Genomic DNA, 17,659 nt, shown 5'->3' on the forward strand with positions numbered 1-17,659 from the left:
ACGTTTTCTTTGTCTGATGTACTGGACGCTGGAACACCGGTACACTCGTTTGATCCACATGGGTGGCAAACGTAAATCCTCGCGAATTTTGTTAGTTGTGTATTTCCTTGATTTTGTGTGTGCTGAGCTACTTTTGAAGCTGTGTTAAGTGTAAGTTGGAATGGCTAAAACGTACCGGCTGGTTACAATTAAAGTGCAGGTACTCACAGAGGTCCAGTGTGGGCTGTAATTGTAGTATAGCAGCGAATATTCGTAGCTAAGCTACTGCGTTAACACGGAACCGATTTCTACATCTACATCTACGTGATTACTCTTCTATTCACAATAAAGTGGCGGCAGAGGGTTCAATGAACCACCTTCAAGCTGTCTCTCTACCGTTACACTCTCGAACGGCATGTGGGAAAAACGAGCACTTAAATTTTTCTTTGCGAGCCCTGACTTCTCTTATTTTATCGTGATGATCATTTCTCCCTATGTAGGTGGGTGCCAACAAAATGTTTTCGCAATCGGAGAAGAAAATTGGTGATTGAAATTTCATGAGAAGATCCCGTCGCAACGAAAAACACCTTTGTTTTAATGATTGCCACTCCAATTCACGTATCATGTCTATGACACTATCTCCCCTATTTCGCGATAATAAAAAACGAGCTGCCCTTCTTTTTACTTTTTCGATGTCATCCGTCAGTCCCACCTGATGCGGATCCCACACCGCACAGCAATGCTCCAGAATAGGGCGGACGAGCGTGGTGTAAGCAGTCTCTTTAGTAGCACCTGCTAGGTGTTCTGCCAATGAAACGCAGTCTTTGGTTTGCTCTACCCGCAATATTATCTATGTGATCGTTACAATTTAGGTTATTTGTAATTGTAACTCCTAAGTATTTAGTTGAATTTACAGCCTTCAGATTTGTGTGACTTATCGCGTAATCGAAATTTAGCTGATTTCTTTTAGTACTCATGTGAATAACTTCACACTTTTCCCTATTCAGGGTCAACTGCTACTTTTCGCACAATACAGATATCTTATCTAAATCATTTTGCAAATCGTTTTGATCATCTGATGACTTTACAAGACAGTAAATAACAGCATCATCTGCAAACAATCTAAGATGGCTACTCAGATTGTCTCCTATGTCGTTAATATAGATCAGGAACAATAGAGGGCCTATAACACTTCCTTGGGGAACGCCAGATATTAATTCTGTTTTACTCGATGACTTTCCGTCTATTACTACGAACTGTGACCTTTCTGACAGAAAATCACTAATCAAGTCGCACAACTGAGGTGACACTCTGTAGGCACGCAGTTTGGGTAGAAGACGCTTGTGAGGAACGGTGTCGAAAGACTTCTGGAAATCTAAAAATATGGAATCAATTTGACATTCCTGTCGATAGTACTTATTACTTCATGAGTAAAAAGAGCTAGTTGTGTTTCACAAGAACGATATTTTCTGAGTCCCTGGTGACTATGTGTCAATAAATCGTTTTCTTCGAGGTACTTCATAATGTTAGAACACAGTATATGTTCCAAAACCCTACTACATATCGACGTTAGTGATACAGGCCTGTAATTCAGCGGATTACTCCTACTTCCCTTTTTGGATATTGGTGTGACTTGAGCAATTTTCCGGTCTTTAGGTACGGATCTTTCTGTGAGCGAGTGGTTGTATATAACTGCTAAATATGGAGCTATTTTATCAGCCTACTCTGAGAGGAACCTGACTGGTATACAATATTGACCAGAAGGCCTTGCCTTTATTAAGTGATTTAAGCTGCTTCGTTACTCCGAGGATATCTACTTCTATGTTTCTCATTTTGGCAACTGTTCTTGATTGGAATTCAGGAATACACTGTAAAAAAAAATCAGTTCCAATTTTGGCTACCATATGCAAATCTGGCGCTGTACAGCACCCCGCCGACGTCTGCAGTGCTCGTGTGAAACAACTGGTATGAGCGGCGGTTAATAATAAAATGAACATTTTGCCTTTCTTACTTGTTTGACCTCTTGTGACCACATCTTGTTCCTAAGCCATGACATATGGAAACAGTTCTATACGCCTTTCTTGAATTCAAAGCGTTGGATTTGTACCTGGTGGCCAAAATTGTAATTGATTTGTTTGCAGCGTAAATCGGTTCCGAAATATCGTAACTCATTATAATATCTATCGAGGTTCGCCGGCGTACGATAATTAAAGCCAACACTGGACGTCTGTGAATAGCTGCACTTTAATTATAACCACTCGCTATATGATCTACGCAATACATGTGACCGCTTTTATTTGATACTCATTTCTAAAGTTTGTTCAGTTTAAATTAAACGTAACTGGCGCAAAAATTCCGTATTATTTAGACATAAGCAATTTTTTCCCCTTTATTGCCAGTAATCTCCTCCTAAACGTTGTGGCTACAATCACTTTGACATTACGGACCAACGAGCAGTGTCGTCATCAACCCCCCCCCCCCCCCCCCCCCCCCTTCTTCCGCACAACCATTTCATCGCAAGGCACTCTTTAACGTCTTGCTCTAAGACAGGAAGTGACAATATTATGGATAAGCCCGCTTTAATGAGTATAAACATTGATTCTTACCCACAGTGGATCATCTTTGCTGGAGTTGTCTTCTAATACAGGAACACCGCTTACGTAGGACAGAACTCCTGAAATAAAGAACAATAGTGGTTTATAGCTGCAAAATTTGAAACACTTAATGCACTACGTGAACTATGTTCTAGAGTATCTTACTTCATACGGCAGAAAATTAAGCAACAAAATGCATATAAAACTGTAGATAGAATAATGGAGATCAATGAAGACGTTTAAAACAACAAACTGATGCAGTCGTATTATTCAGTCATTTAACAATATGCAGATGCATCCACTCTCATGATGTGTGTTGAAAAGTGGCTAGAGAGAGAGAGACGGAGAGAGAGTCGGTAGTGTCTCTCCTGTTCTTCGCTTTGTTTACTCGTTGCATCAAGGTGACGTCAAGGAACGACCCCAAAATTCTGGATGAGATAGTTATAATGTCCCGTTAAATCTAATTATGTAATCTGCGATGTGCCAGTAACCACCAACCTCTGATCAAGAATCTGACTCTCATGTACAAAACAGTTCCAAATGTTTGAAAAGAGGTGTCTTGATTCGTCGAAGGCAACCAACCTACAGCTCACAGCACCCTTCTTGCAGCGTCTTTCACGGCATCTTTTTTTTTTTAATATTATTATTGAGATTATGTTCTTGCATTGGGAAGACAAACCCGTGAGGTAACGAGCAGCTCGTCTTTGAATCTTCTATACTTCTTCAGTTAACTTCGGTATGGGTCTCCAATCGAGAAATATGGTAGTATGACATGGAGAGTTCATGAACTTGTGTGTATCTGTTCTGATTAGGCGATGTGCTATGATTAGCAAACAGCAGTTGAATGTACACTAATGTGTGGTACAGAAGGATAGTCCCCGGGAGAGTGGCAGCGATGTAGGCTTGACAGTGGAGATAGATGTAGCCAGGATATCCGGAGCGGAGATGAGAAGAAATAAGCAAATTAGAGAGATGATGGATACGGAACAACGAATCCTGCAAAGAACTGAGAAAAGAGCTCTTCAACGGTGTGACCATGTACGGCGAATGGAGCAAGAACGAAGGTCAAAAGCCATCTTGGAATGGTTGCCGCCGGGAAGGAGGAAGCGAGGACCACCGAGAATAACACTGAGAACGGGAATAACTGGAATGACGGGGAAGAGTGATCTTAGAGAGGAAGATTGCAATGATCGTCAGTGCTGGTGAATGGGAACGCAAGGCAATTGCTGAATAATGGAGAAGCCCTTAAAACTAAGTAAGATCCTTGTTACAAGTGTAATTTCTTTTCCATATTTATTAACCTATCGCTGTTCAAGCAGATGTCCGAGCACTTTATTTATAAACATATTCCATTTTGCAAAGTGTTGTCTGTGAAAACGTTCCCGTTGTGGACATTTGTATAATGTAATAACTTGCTGTAAATTATTTTGTCAACTGCTATACCTAATCAGGATTAAATGTGATCTGTGTAGTAAACGAAAGAAAGATGGAGAGAGAGAAAGAGAGAGAGAGAGAGAGAGAGAGAGAGAGAGAGAGAGAGCGAGACAGAGAGAGTTGATAATGAGGGCGAATTGATAAAGAAAGTACGCTAGAGTTCGCGACTTTTATGAAACTCAGTAAATTAACAATGTAGAGAAGCAGTAAAAAGAACATCACACAAAGTGTTTATCAATACAGAAAAGGAGTGAAATCGGATTCGAGACATACTAAATGGTTCAAATGACTCTGAGCACTATGGGGCTTAACATCTGTGGTCATCAGTCCCCTAGAACTTAGAACTACTTAAACCTAACTAACCTAAGGACATCACACACACCCATGCCCGAGGCAGGATTCGAACCGCTAGACCACCGCGGCCGGCCGAGACATACTGTCACGTGTTCAAATGTACCGTAATTGGTCTGATACTGCAAGAATAGAAGATTTTCTCACAGTCGTGACGTGCCTGTTGGTATAATACTGCCTGACCAAAAGCGTTAGAGACTACGCATTACTGCTGCATTACATTGAGTGCGTCCTCAAAGAAGACAGATGCCGATGTTTTCAAATGGCTAATGCATGTTGGTACTGCCGATTTTTCAAATGATTGATGTTTATCCAATGTTCTTGTTGACTGCTGGCATGTATGTGTCAACGAAAATACGAACGTGTACTGTCTGCGCAATTTAAAGAGAACTTGCCGATGAAGCAGCTCACGCAATTACAACAGAAAAGTAAAGAGGAGGTAGCAGTGGTTTCGGAGAAGGGCTTAGATTGAGCAGTAGAAACAGTGGTAAAGGTGTTATTATAGTTGTAGAAGAAGAGATAAGATAAATTAGTTACGTCTTAAGTGGTCTAGAATCGGCCGAAAAGAGGCCATATTTGCGACTTCTTCGTATCCCTTCAATAAAACTCTCTGGTATCAGCCAATTCTGTTGACGTTCCATTTCAAACCGCTTTCGATGGACACTTTTAGATACTTGAGGGTTGTGGCTGGTTACAGTGACTGATACTGATCGCATGATCAGACTTCCAGCCAAGGATGTACTCTACATTTAGGGTCAACCTGCCAGTCATTGTAACAAACATCTGCAAGTGTTTCTGCACGTATAATGGTGCCATCTTTCAGTATACAACACCGCCATCCCATTTGGTCAGTAGAGTGTAACGTTATGAGAGTCCCGTGGTTGTATTTTGTACAGAGCTATTATAAATGATTCGGGCTCAAGGTTCTATTTTTTCGGAGTATTACATGCACAAATATGAATACGTGGGGAGTTCAATAAGTAATGCGACACATTTTTTTTTGTCGGTTAGCTTCCGTCGGGGAAGTGCGAAATGTGTTGTGGAACATCACGTAATATTCTCGCTTCAGCTCCTATAGTTTCACGAACTTTCGATAAGTGCTGGTGCTAAACGTAGGTTTCAAAATGGCATCTGTAACGGATTTGCGTTCCAAGCAGAGGCGGAAAACCAGAGCACTGCAGATGTTCATAGGTGTTTGGAGAATATCTACGGACACTTGGCAGTGAACAAAAGCACGGTGAGTCGTAGGGCGAAGCGCCTGTCATCGTCGCAACAAGATCGCGAAAAACTGTCCGATCTCCCGCTTCCCGACCGGCCGCACTCAGCTGAAAATCATGCAATGTTGAAATGTGCGGATATTCTTATTCGAGGTGATTGAAGGATCGCAATGGAACACATTGCTGCAGAGCTAAACGTCTCTCTTGGTAGTGCTGACACACTTGTCCACCAGTTGGGGAAGTAAAAGGTGTGTGCTGCTGGGTTCCTCACCGCCTAAAAAGAAGACCATAAGGAGCAACGGAGGACCATTTCTGCGGAATTGGTTGCCCGTTACGAAGCTGATCGTGACCATTTTTGGTTGAACATCGCAGGAAATGAAAGATGGGTTCGTCACTTCGAGCCGGAAACAAAACGGCAATCCACGGAGTGGCGCCGCTGCACCTCTGTCCTTCGAAGAAAAAGTTGTAAGCCGCACCCTCAGCCGGTAAAGTCCTGAAGACAGTCATCTGGAACTCTGAAGGCGTTGTTCTATTTGGTGCCTATCCTCATGCTGTAACGATCAACTCTGAAGTGTGTTGAAGTGTAACTGAAGAAACGACTTCAGCGTATTCATTGCCACAAAAACTGAAACGAACTTTTTCTTCTCCATGACAACGCAAGACCTCGCGCAAATCTGCGCACCAGAAGAGGAGCTCACATAACTTCACTGGACTGTTCTTCCTCATCTACACTATAGCCAGGATCTCGCACCTTCCTACTTCCATTGGCCCAATGAAGGATGCACTCTGCGGTAAGCAGTATGAGGATAATGGGCACGTTATGACGTAGCAAGACGTTGGTTCCGACGTTGACCAGTAGGTTCAAATGGCTCTGAGTACTATGGGACTTAGCTTCTGAGGTCATCAGTCCCCTAGAACTGCTTAAACCTAACTAACCTAAGGACATCACACACATCCGTGCCAGGGGCAGGATTTGAACCTGCGACCGTAGCAGTCGGGCGGTTCCGGACTGAAGCGCCTAGAACCGCACGGCCACAGCGGCCGGCCGTCGACCAGTAGAGTGGTACCATGTGAGCGTACAGCCCCTCCCAGTAAGATGGCGTAAGGCCGTCGTGTTGAGCGGAGAGTATATTGAAAAACACGGTTTTGTAGACAAAACAGTGGGGGCTCCTGAACCTAATTTTCAGAAAAAAAATGTGTTGTGTTACTTATTATATGCCACTCGTAGAACCGTTGTGCCCTCGACTTGGCGTTACGAGTGACGCGCCTTGATAAAAAGGCGACAGCAAGTTTATGTGTGTTGGAATATGCGAAATGTTCATCTGTTACAACAGTGCAGCTTGCATTCAAAAAGAATTATGGAAAAGAACCGCCGTGTAAACAGAGCTTTGTGCGAGGCACCATCTCACACGTAATCGACGAACTTCTGCGCCGTTGGATTGGGCGTAGTTGTGAAGTGATGTGGCTCTATTGCCTTCTTGGCCACCCCCCCTCCCCTACGTCACCTGACTTATGCCTTGTGACTTTTTTCTTTGGGGTTCATTAAGGACACACTTTACGAACCACGAACTTCTGATACCAAGAACACTGGTACAACGCAGAGAAATGATCAATAATACTGTGATGACCATTAACAGAAAGTTGCTTCGTAAGGTATGGAACGAACTTGACTACCGCTTGGTCGAGTGTGTTGTGAGCAGAGGGGCACACATAGAACATTTTCAGAGTGCAAAATGAAAGCTTGTGAGTTAACGGTTCTGTTCACGCATCAGTCATATTTGTACATGTAATACTTTGAAAAAATACAGCTTTGAAAACGATGAGCGATTTATAGTAGCCCTATATTGTGAAAACATCTACCAACCATTAATTTGATGACGTTTTTTTACCACATTTCATTGTTTCCTGCCATTCTCGCTTTCGGACGCCTTATCATCATCAGCGGGCTCCATTGTATTTACAAGATGAAATGTTTATCATCTTTTGAATGCTTTGAATGCCATGGTACCAACAAACGTCTCCTATTTACTTAGAAGACTTGAACCTTTTCCGTGCAGCACGAAATATTATTTTTAATATCATTATTCTCATGTCTTTTAATCAGAATCGCGAATGCAAAGAGTTGAAAATGTGTCACCATTTACACTCATATATTGAATAAAAAGGCTTTACGTTTTGCTTGCTATCAGTGCATGTAGAAAATCTGATGATAGTGTAAGATCAGGTTGTTAGTGTAAATGGTGGCCCACTTTTAAACCTGGCACGTCTGGTTGATGTTTTTCCGACTTCCATATGATAAGCAGCACAGAGGACTCAGCTTTTTGTGCCATCTACCAGACGTATAATACATCTATATTTTCACGAAGTAACGAGTGCTATCGACAGGGATCTCATACTGATTCCATATCTCTAGATTTCCAGGAGGTTTTCAACACATTTACTCAAAGTGACTTCTGATCATATTGCGTGGCTGTGGAGTAGCGTCCCAGATGTCTTTCTGTCAGAAAGGTCACAGTCCATATTAATTCACGGAAAGTCATCGAGTGAAACAGAAGTGATATCTGGCGTTCTCCAAGAACGTGTGATATGTTCTCTAATGTTCCTAATCTACACTCCTGGAAATGGAAAAAAGAACACATTGACACCGGTGTGTCAGACCCACCATACTTGCTCCGGACACTGCGAGAGGGCTGTACAAGCAATGATCACACGCACGGCACAGCGGACACACCAGGAACCGCGGTGTTGGCCGTCGAATGGCGCTAGCTGCGCAGCATTTGTGCACCGCCGCCGTCAGTGTCAGCCAGTTTGCCGTGGCATACGGAGCTCCATCGCAGTCTTTAACACTGGTAGCATGCCGCGACAGCGTGGACGTGAACCGTATGTGCAGTTGACGGACTTTGAGCGAGGGCGTATAGTGGGCATGCGGGAGGCCGGGTGGACGTACCGCCGAATTGCTCAACACGTGGGGCGTGAGGTCTCCGCAGTACATCGATGTTGTCGCCAGTGGTCGGCGGAAGGTGCACGTGCCCGTCGACCTGGGACCAGACCGCAGCGACGCACGGATGCACACCAAGACCGTAGGATCCTACGCAGTGCCGTAGGGGACCGCACCGCCACTTCCCAGCAAATTAGGGACACTGTTGCTCCTGGGGCATCGGCGAGGACCATTCGCAACCGTCTCCATGAACTTGGGCTACGGTCCCGCACACCGTTAGGCCGCTTTCCGCTCACGCCCCAACATCGTGCAGCCCGCCTCCAGTGGTGTCGCGACAGGCGTGAATGGAGGGACGAATGGAGACGTGTCGTCTTCAGCGATGAGAGTCGCTTCTGCCTTGGTGCCAATGATGGTCGTATGCGTGTTTGGCGCCGTGCAGGTGAGCGCCACAATCAGGACTGCATACGACCGAGGCACACAGGGCCAACACCCGGCATCATGGTGTGGGGAGCGATCTCCTACACTGGCCGTACACCACTGGTGATCGTCGAGGGGACACTGAATAGTGCACGGTATATCCAAACCGTCATCGAACCCAACGTTCTACCATTCCTAGACCGGCAAGGGAACTTGCTGTTCCTGCCGGCCGCGGTGGTCTCGCGGTTAAGGCGCTCAGTCCGGAGCCGCGCGACTGCTACGGTCGCAGGTTCGAATCCTGCCTCGGGCATGGATGTGTGTGATGTCCTTAGGTTAGTTAGGTTTAAGTAGTTCTAAGTTCTAGGGGACTGATGACCACAGATGTTAAGTCCCATAGTGCTCAGAGCCATTTGAACCATTTTGAACCACTTGCTGTTCCAACAGGACAATGCACGTCCGCATGTATCCCGTGCCACCCAACGTGCTCTAGAAGGTGTAAGTCAACTACCCTGGCCAGCAAGATCTCCGGATCTGTCCCCCATTGAGCATGTTTGGGACTGGATGAAGCGTCGTCTCACGCGGTCTGCACGTCCAACACGAACGCTGGTCCAACTGAGGCGCCAGGTGGAAATGGCATGGCAAGCCGTTCCACAGGACTACATCCAGCATCTCTACGATCGTCTCCATGGGAGAATAGCAGCCTGCATTGCTGCGAAAGGTGGATATACACTGTACTAGTGCCGACATTGTGCATGCTCTGTTGCCTGTGTCTATGTGCCTGTGGTTCTGTCAGTGTGATCATGTGATGTATCTGACCCCAGGAATGTGTCAATAAAGTTTCCCCTTTCTGGGACAATGAATTCACGGTGTTCTTACTTCAATTTCCAGGAGTGTATGTAAACCATTTAGAAGACAATCTGACTCTCTGCAACTGTTTGCAGATGATGCTGTTATTCATCGTCTCGTTAAGTTACAATGAAATGAATACCCTTAGCTGCTTACAGGCGTTGACATACGTCAACGGGGACAGATGAAAATGTGTGCCCCGACCGGGACTCGAACCCGGGATCTCCTGCTTACATGGCAGACGCTCTATCCATCTGAGCCACCGAGGACACAGAGGATAGCACGACTGCAGAGATTTATCCCTGGCACGCCTCCCGCGAAACCCACATCCTCAACGTATTGTCCCACACTACATTCGTTAAGTCTTCAGAAGATCAAAACCAATTGCAAAATTATTAAGACAAGATGGCTGTACGGTGCGAAAGTGGCAATTGGCTCTAAACCATGAAAACTGTGAAGTCATTCATATGGATACTAGAAGGAACCCATTAAATTTCGGTTGCACGGTAAGTCACACAAACCGCAAGCCTGTCAATTCGACTGTATATTCTGGGATTACAATTACAAATATCTTAAATTGGAACGATCAGATAGATAATATTGTGGGGAGACTGCGTTTTACGGGCAGAGCATTTAGAACATGCAACTGGTGTACTAAGAAACTGCTTACACTAACTTTGTGTGTCCTGTTTTGCTGTGCTGTATGATATCCTTACCAGACAGAATCGGCGGAGGACACAGTAAAAGTTCAAAGACGAGCAGGTCGTTTTTTACTATCGAAGAGTGTTCCACGGGTATGATGTGCAAACTGGGGAGGCAAACATTAAAACAAAGACTTTCGTTGCGGCGAGATTTTTTCACGAAGTTTCAGTCACCACTTTGCTACCTGAAAGCGAAAATATTTTTGTGGCATCCACTTGCATAGGGGGAAATAATTATCATAATAAAATAGGAGAAATCAGAGCTCGCACAGAAAGAGTTAAGTATTCGTTTTCCCCGCGCGCTGATCGAGAGTGGAATGCTAGCGAAATAACTTGAAGGTGGTTCGATGAGTCCCATGTCAGGCACTTAACTGTGAATCGCAGAGTGATGCAGATGTGGATGTGGATGTAGATGTAGACTGATGATTGCCCGGTATCCAAATGATCATCTGACGTCCCAAAATGTTCAGATGGCTCTGAGCGCTATGGGACTTAACATCTGAGGTCATCAGTCCCCTAGAACTTAGAACTACTTAAACCTAACTAACCTAAGGACATCACACACATCCATGCCCGAGGCAGGATTCGAACCTGCGATCGTAGCGGTCGCGCGGTTCCAGACTGAAGCGCCTAGAACCGCTCGGCCGCAGCGGCGAGCCCTGACATCACAAAGGTACCTGTAAATGGTATAATGTAACATCGAAATTGGCTGCAAATAAAATTTAGATAAAAAAAAACAGTCTTGGTTGCACAACATAGGTTTATTTAATTCATGTGACGCGTTTCGTCCGTACTAGGCATCATCAGACAATCGATAAAAACTCTTGGTAATCGTGACTGATGCGTCAAACGTGATTAAGAGTAAAAAGAACGGGAAGGAAACAGCCAATTCTTTGGAACTCTTAATCAAGTTAGACGTCTCGGTCACGATTAGCAAGAGCTTTTTTATTGATTGTCTGATGATGCCTAGTACGGGCGAAACGGGTGACATGTGAAGATTAAATAAGCCTATCTTGTGCAAGCAAGACTGTTTTTTTCTGTATCCAAAGGAGCTATGACGGTTGCTGTACCAGTGGCACCACAGCAGTTATGGAGTGGGGGATTTTTAATTGCAAATGAAATTAGACCTATCAATACAACTGAAGGTGTCGTCACTAGGTATAGTAATAGTCGTGGTCTAATGATCTACCGGCAGGCGGACTTATCAGTACGGCTGAAGGCGTTGTTAAAATGGTTCAAATGGCTCTGAGCACTATCGGACTTAACATCTGAGGTCATCAATCCCCTAGAACTTGGAACTACTTAAGGGGGGTAGGACGTCAAACGGGCCGACTTGAAGCAGGAGAGTCACCACAGGACATTTTAACTTCTACTGTCTATACTTTACAAATAAATTCATGGTCACCATGATCAGGAAGGATTGAGGACTCACACTCATCTCAGTGGAAGTTCAAAAACGTAGCGAAATACATTTTTTTACATGTGAAATTTCATCATTTTTTCACTTATTACTGGCTGCATTTGTTGCTATAGGTACACTTTTCTTTAAAGGAAGAGAGATTCTTCGATGAATTTTTCATAGCAAACAAAAAATAGTTGCAGGTGTATGAAACTCCAGAATTTTCCAAATCTATTAAAAAACTGTGGAAAAATTGAGATAATTAACTATAAAATTTTAGTTTTTTATAAACATGAAGTTTAAAATGTATCAGTTCATCATTTTTTCATAAATTAAATAACTTCTAGAGTTTCATACACCTGTAACTATGGTTTGTATGCTGTGCAAAAGTCATCGAAGAATCTCTCTTACTTAGGAAGAAAAGTGTACCTATAGCAACAAATGCAGCCAGTAGTAAGTGAAAAAAATGATGAAATTTCGCATGTAAAAAAATGTGTTTTGTTACGTTTTTCAGCTTCCACTGCTATGAGTATGAATCCTGAATCCTTCCTGGGCACGCTGTTAAAGTTTTATGAATTTATTTGTAAAAGTAAAGACAGTGGAAATTAAAATGTCCTGTGGTGCCTCTCCTGCTCCAAGTCGCCTCGTTTGACGTCCTACCCCTCTTAAACCTAACTAACCTAAGGACATCACACTCATCCACGCCCGAGGCAGGATTCGAAACTGCGACCATAGCAGTCTCGCGGTTCCAGACTGAAGCGCCTAGAACCGCTCGGCCACACCGGCCGGCGCAGGCGTTGTCACTAGATACAGTAACAGTTATCGTCCAGTGACCTATCGGAAGACGGAGACTACTGCAGAAGGACGCCCTCGTTGCGACGGGTTCGGTGTCGGTAGCCGGTGCGGCGCGGCGCGGCGCGCATGCCTGGAGACGGAGAGGCGACACCGCGCCGCGGAAAAGTGCAGCGTCGTGACCAGCTGTGGTCTGCCGCTACATCCGGGAGAGCAGCAGAAGACACCGGCCGGGCCAGCCAAGGCTGCGAGCCGCTCGGGCTGCGCTCCGCGGCAACAGGCCACACGCAGCAGCTACACTGTCTGACCAAAAAGCTGCATCACCCAGGACACACGGTCGGATGCCAGTGCAACTTCGTACACGTAGACACAATAGGCAGGCGAGTACACGATTACAGTTGTAATTCTCTGAGACGGGAAGAACGGCTACCAGAGGGCATTAGTGTTGTTCGTATTCAGTGTCGTTACCAGGCCTGGCAGGGTATGTAATGGGCGTGAACAGCGTCAGATGTTGCGTGACCACTATGAAGGGCTCAGATATGCTGCCTACTCGTGTGAGACAGCGTTATCAACGCCTGACATTTAAAGAGGCCCCATTGTGGGCCTCCGTTCGTCCAGCTGATAGAATCGTGCAATATCCCCGTTTGTGGAGCATTCGGATGGGAAAAAGGCTCGATGGTGGACTGCAGGGGAACGTAAGGGCAGGCAGACTCAAAAAAAAAAAAAAATAAATAAATAAATAAAAAAAATAGTGTGGGAAATCTTATGGGACTTAACTGCTAAGGTCATCAGTCCCTAAGCTTACACACAACTTAACCTAAATTATCCTAAGGACAAACACACACACCCATCCCCGAGTGAGGACTCGAACCTCCACCGAGACCAGCCGCACAGTCCATGACTGCAGCTCCCCAGGCCGCTCGGCTAATCCCGCGCGGCGCAGGCAGACTCATCTTCAATGTTCCCGGCGAGTACGGGGCGGTTATAATCAAACTTCCTCTACTTTTGCCAATGCAGACGCAAAACTATTTACTAATTACCATCCGGTCTGCCGAGAGCTGTTGGCAAGCGCGGTGCACTCAGCCCTTGTGAGGCAAACTGAGGAGCTACTTGATTGAGAAGTAGCGGCTCCGGCCTCGAAACTGACATACGGCCGGGAGAGCGGTGTGCTGACCACATGCCCCTCCATATCCGCATCCAGTGACGCCTATGGGCTGAAGATGACACGGCGGCCGGTCGGTTCATGGCCTGTTCGGGAGGAGTATGGCACGAAGTGTGTGAGAAAAGTGTGAGAAAACTGAGAAAAGAGTGGCAACACTGCGAGCGCTCTGCCAACGTTGTGTTGTTCAACATGTGTAGACCGGTGCGTTCATCTATTCGAGATGCTCAGTCCGAGTTTCAGCTCCGTACAGCTATCATGGGATTTTCGAGAGCGCCTCCAGTGGGTTGTGTCTTTGTTGTGTGTTATGAAAATGAAATAGCGGAATTTAGATCAACGGTATGCCATCAAATTTTGTGTTAAATTTGGGGAAACCACGAGTGTGACCTTTTGAAAAGTTGAAACAGGGCTTTTGGGAACAATCCTCATCAAAAGCACAAGTTTTTCGCTGGCACAAGTTACTTTTAGAAGGCCGAGAGCACGTGGAAGATGGACCTCGCTCAGTGTGATCTTGGACTTGAAAAATCGACGGAAATGTGGAACGTGTGCGTGCTCTTGTGGGATGAGACAGACGTTTAGCAATAAAGGTGACGAATGACCTGTTACTCTTAAACACATTCACCGTACGTCAAATTTTGACCGACGTTTTGCACATGCGAAAGGTTTATGCCAAAATGGTGCCGAAAAAACTCACAGCTGAGCGAAAGGCCGATCGAAGAAATTTGCCTTGATGTACTTGAGAGGATTGCCAATGACCATAAGTGGTTCAGTCGTATGATCAAAAGTGATGAATCCTGGATTTTGTAATACGATCCTGAGACAAAGCGACAAAGTGAGGAGTGGCACATTGAAACATCTTCTCCACAGAGAAAAGAGCTCGAATGAGCAAGTCAATGATCACAACAATGCTGATTTGTTTTCGTTACAGTGGGGGTATCGTGCATATTGAAATTGTCTCTCGAGGTCAAACTGTCAACAAAGCGTTTTACAAAAAATGTCCTCGAAGGCTGAGGAAAAGATTGAATCGACTGAGACTGGACATTGCAGACAAGTGGATGCTGCATCGTTTGTTCCACTGCCCTCCTATTCACCTGAGCTGATTCCTGACCGTTCGCTTTTTCCGATATTGAAAAATGTCTTAAAAGGACGTCATTTTGGGACTCTGGAGAACATGCAAAAGAAGGTGACCGACATCTTAAATGCCCTATCATGAGGTCTCTCAGTGCTGTTACCAAGACTGGGAACGATTCCGCCGGTGTGCAGCTGCCAAAGGCAACTACTTTGAAGGGGACAATACGGTTGTTTGAAAACAAAAAACAAAAAAATAATAGAAACCTCGGTAGATAAAAAATCAATCTCATTACTTTTCTCACACACCTCATACACGATGTTACGTGTTCGTTAGTTGCGGAACTTACCTTAAGTGGGAACGGATGTCCAGAGACGTGACTGTCAAAAGCAGAAGACGCGAGTATGTAGTTCAGCAGTATTCTCTACTGCTGGTTGTCAGAGTCTCGTGTCGGTAGTTCGCAGCGTGGGTAGTCACATGTGGATAGATATCTCTCACGCCGGCATGACGCCGCGGAAATGTAACTTCTTGAAATAGCCATTACCAGTCCCCCACCATCATGTGTCTGTCGGAACTATGGCTATTTGCTGTACTAATTGGGAGCCATCAGCGAGATGAATACTGGGAAGAATCATTTGAACACCACGAAAAATTGGGTGTGATTGTAACTGATGAACAGAAACATTTTTCACTAAAATTATTGAGATTTTCGGATACCATTTAATCATGGAAAGAAACGTACATATGTTCTGTCAATTAGCCTTTTCTAGTGCCGTTTAACTAGTTCAGATTTGCAGGCAAAAATGTCTGCTGGACATTAAAATTGGTTGGACATTTTCATGCCAAGTACAATGACATAAGTCGATAGTTTCATTACGTCCTTTGTCCCAATCGTCTACAGACGGTTTTCTGAAGCCTTTAGTTACAACATTCTTACGTACGCTGCAGCATTTCGCTTCCTCCGTATTTACAGTCTTCTATCAACCTATATGTTCGAAGATTATATACGTTTCGCTACCATATATAATAACCGCGCAAAGTACGTGTTTCAGATATAAATAAACGAGGCGGAAATGATTCCTGCCAAATTTCAGCCGAGACGAAAAAGTATCAATGTATTTACTGTTCTTTTTTTGTACACTTGTATTGTGATATTAGTCGACAGAACAGAAACGTCTGCATATCAACACTCGTCTGTTTACCTCGAACAATTACAATGACTAAGATTTCCTTCTCTTAGAAAACACATTAAACGTAATATCGATGGTAAAATGAAACATGATGAGCACGGTGAAGTCAGTCCAAAAGCCGCATGGTTTGCTCAATACTGGGATGAACCACCGAAGGATCAGCCATGTCACTTGGTACTAAAATTTATTAGAAATATAAAAACAAAATCAAAATACTGTAGACTATCAAAAGAGCTGAAAAGGAAGAAAAACAGTGGAGATGTGAATGCACACACAGAACAACATTTTTCATTTTCAAGAGCGGATTTATTTAAAGTAGAAGCAAAAAGTAATTTTGAAACTTCCTCGTGGATTAAAGCTGTGTGGGGCATCCAGACTTGGACCTCGATCTTTTGCCTTTCGCGGGCCTGCCGATTGAGATACCCAAGCGCGCCTCAGGTCCCGCCCTTACAGCTTTACTTCCGCCAGTACCTCATCTCCTAGCTTCCAAACTTGACAGAAGTTCTCCTGCAAACTTACGGGCCTAGCAGTCTGGGAAAAAAGGGATCGTGAAGCGTGCTTGGGTAACTCAGTCGGTAAGCACCTTCCCGTGGAAGGCGAACGTCCCAGACTCGTGTTATGCTCGGCACATACTTTTAATCTGTCAGGAATTTTCAGATCAGCACACATTCCACTGCTGAATGAAAATTCATACGGGAGATAAGGTTCTTGATCGCGAGGAGAGCAGATCTGTTGGCTTTTCATAGAAATAATTTTAAAACAAAGAGATAGACCCATCTTCTCAGCAATCGATAACTCCCCCCCCCCCCCTTTCGCCCCCGTCTCCGTCCTCGCTCCCACCCACACACATACGAGCTACTCAAGCGTCATAAGTACCCGGAGAGCAATGCGAAAGAACTGGAGGCATCTGGGAAGGCTGTGTCCACAGCACACAATAGTCTCCATATGATCAATTCGGATGAGAATGAAATTTTATCGTCGGTATAATGACTAACTTTTTTAATTTTTCACTTAATACATTCTAAGAGAAAAAAAAGACGTACCACGAAGCAGCTACCCTCGTTGACAGATACTGATAGATGTAACGTACATGTACAGATAAACAAAAGATTATAATTACAGAAAAATTGGATGACGTATTGAAGAGAAAGGCCTTCGCAAATTGAATAAGCCTGCGGTTGGCCCTTATGTAAGCAGTTACTCGGCTTGCGACTGATTGATAGAATTGTTGGATGTCCCCCTGCGGGATATCGTGCCAAGCTGTGTCCAATTGGTGCGTTTCGACAAAATCCCGAACTGCTTGGAGGGCTCAGCCTCTAATGCTCCAAAGGTCCTCGATTTGGAAGAGATCCGACGACCTTGATGGCCAAGGTAAAGTTTGGCAAGCACGAACACACGCAGAATAAACTCTCACAGTGTGCGGACAGGCATTATCTTGCTGAAATGTAATCCCAGGATGGTTTTCCATGCAGGGCAACAAAACTTGCTGTGCTGTAAGTGGTCCTGCTGTGAATAGAAATGGCACCCCAGACCATCACTCCTGGTTGACGGGCCGTATGGCTGATGACAATCG

General features: G+C 44.7%; 1 protein-coding gene and 1 non-coding gene across 2 annotated transcripts in view; both read right to left on the reverse strand.

The window, feature by feature from the left end:
- The window catches only part of LOC124775921, a 277,056-nt gene that overhangs the window by 92,815 nt on the left and 166,582 nt on the right, over positions 1–17,659 (reverse strand). The window contains exon 2 of the mRNA XM_047250765.1: positions 2,586–2,653. Coding sequence (XP_047106721.1) covers positions 2,586–2,653 — 68 coding nt within the window. The remainder of the gene's footprint in view (positions 1–2,585; positions 2,654–17,659) is intronic.
- Trnat-ugu lies at positions 9,972–10,045 on the reverse strand. The gene has a single exon. It is a non-coding gene; the product is annotated as a tRNA-Thr (tRNA).

This window comes from Schistocerca piceifrons, chromosome 2 (genome assembly GCF_021461385.2).
Source record: "Schistocerca piceifrons isolate TAMUIC-IGC-003096 chromosome 2, iqSchPice1.1, whole genome shotgun sequence".
Taxonomy (NCBI): Eukaryota; Metazoa; Arthropoda; class Insecta; order Orthoptera; family Acrididae; genus Schistocerca; species Schistocerca piceifrons.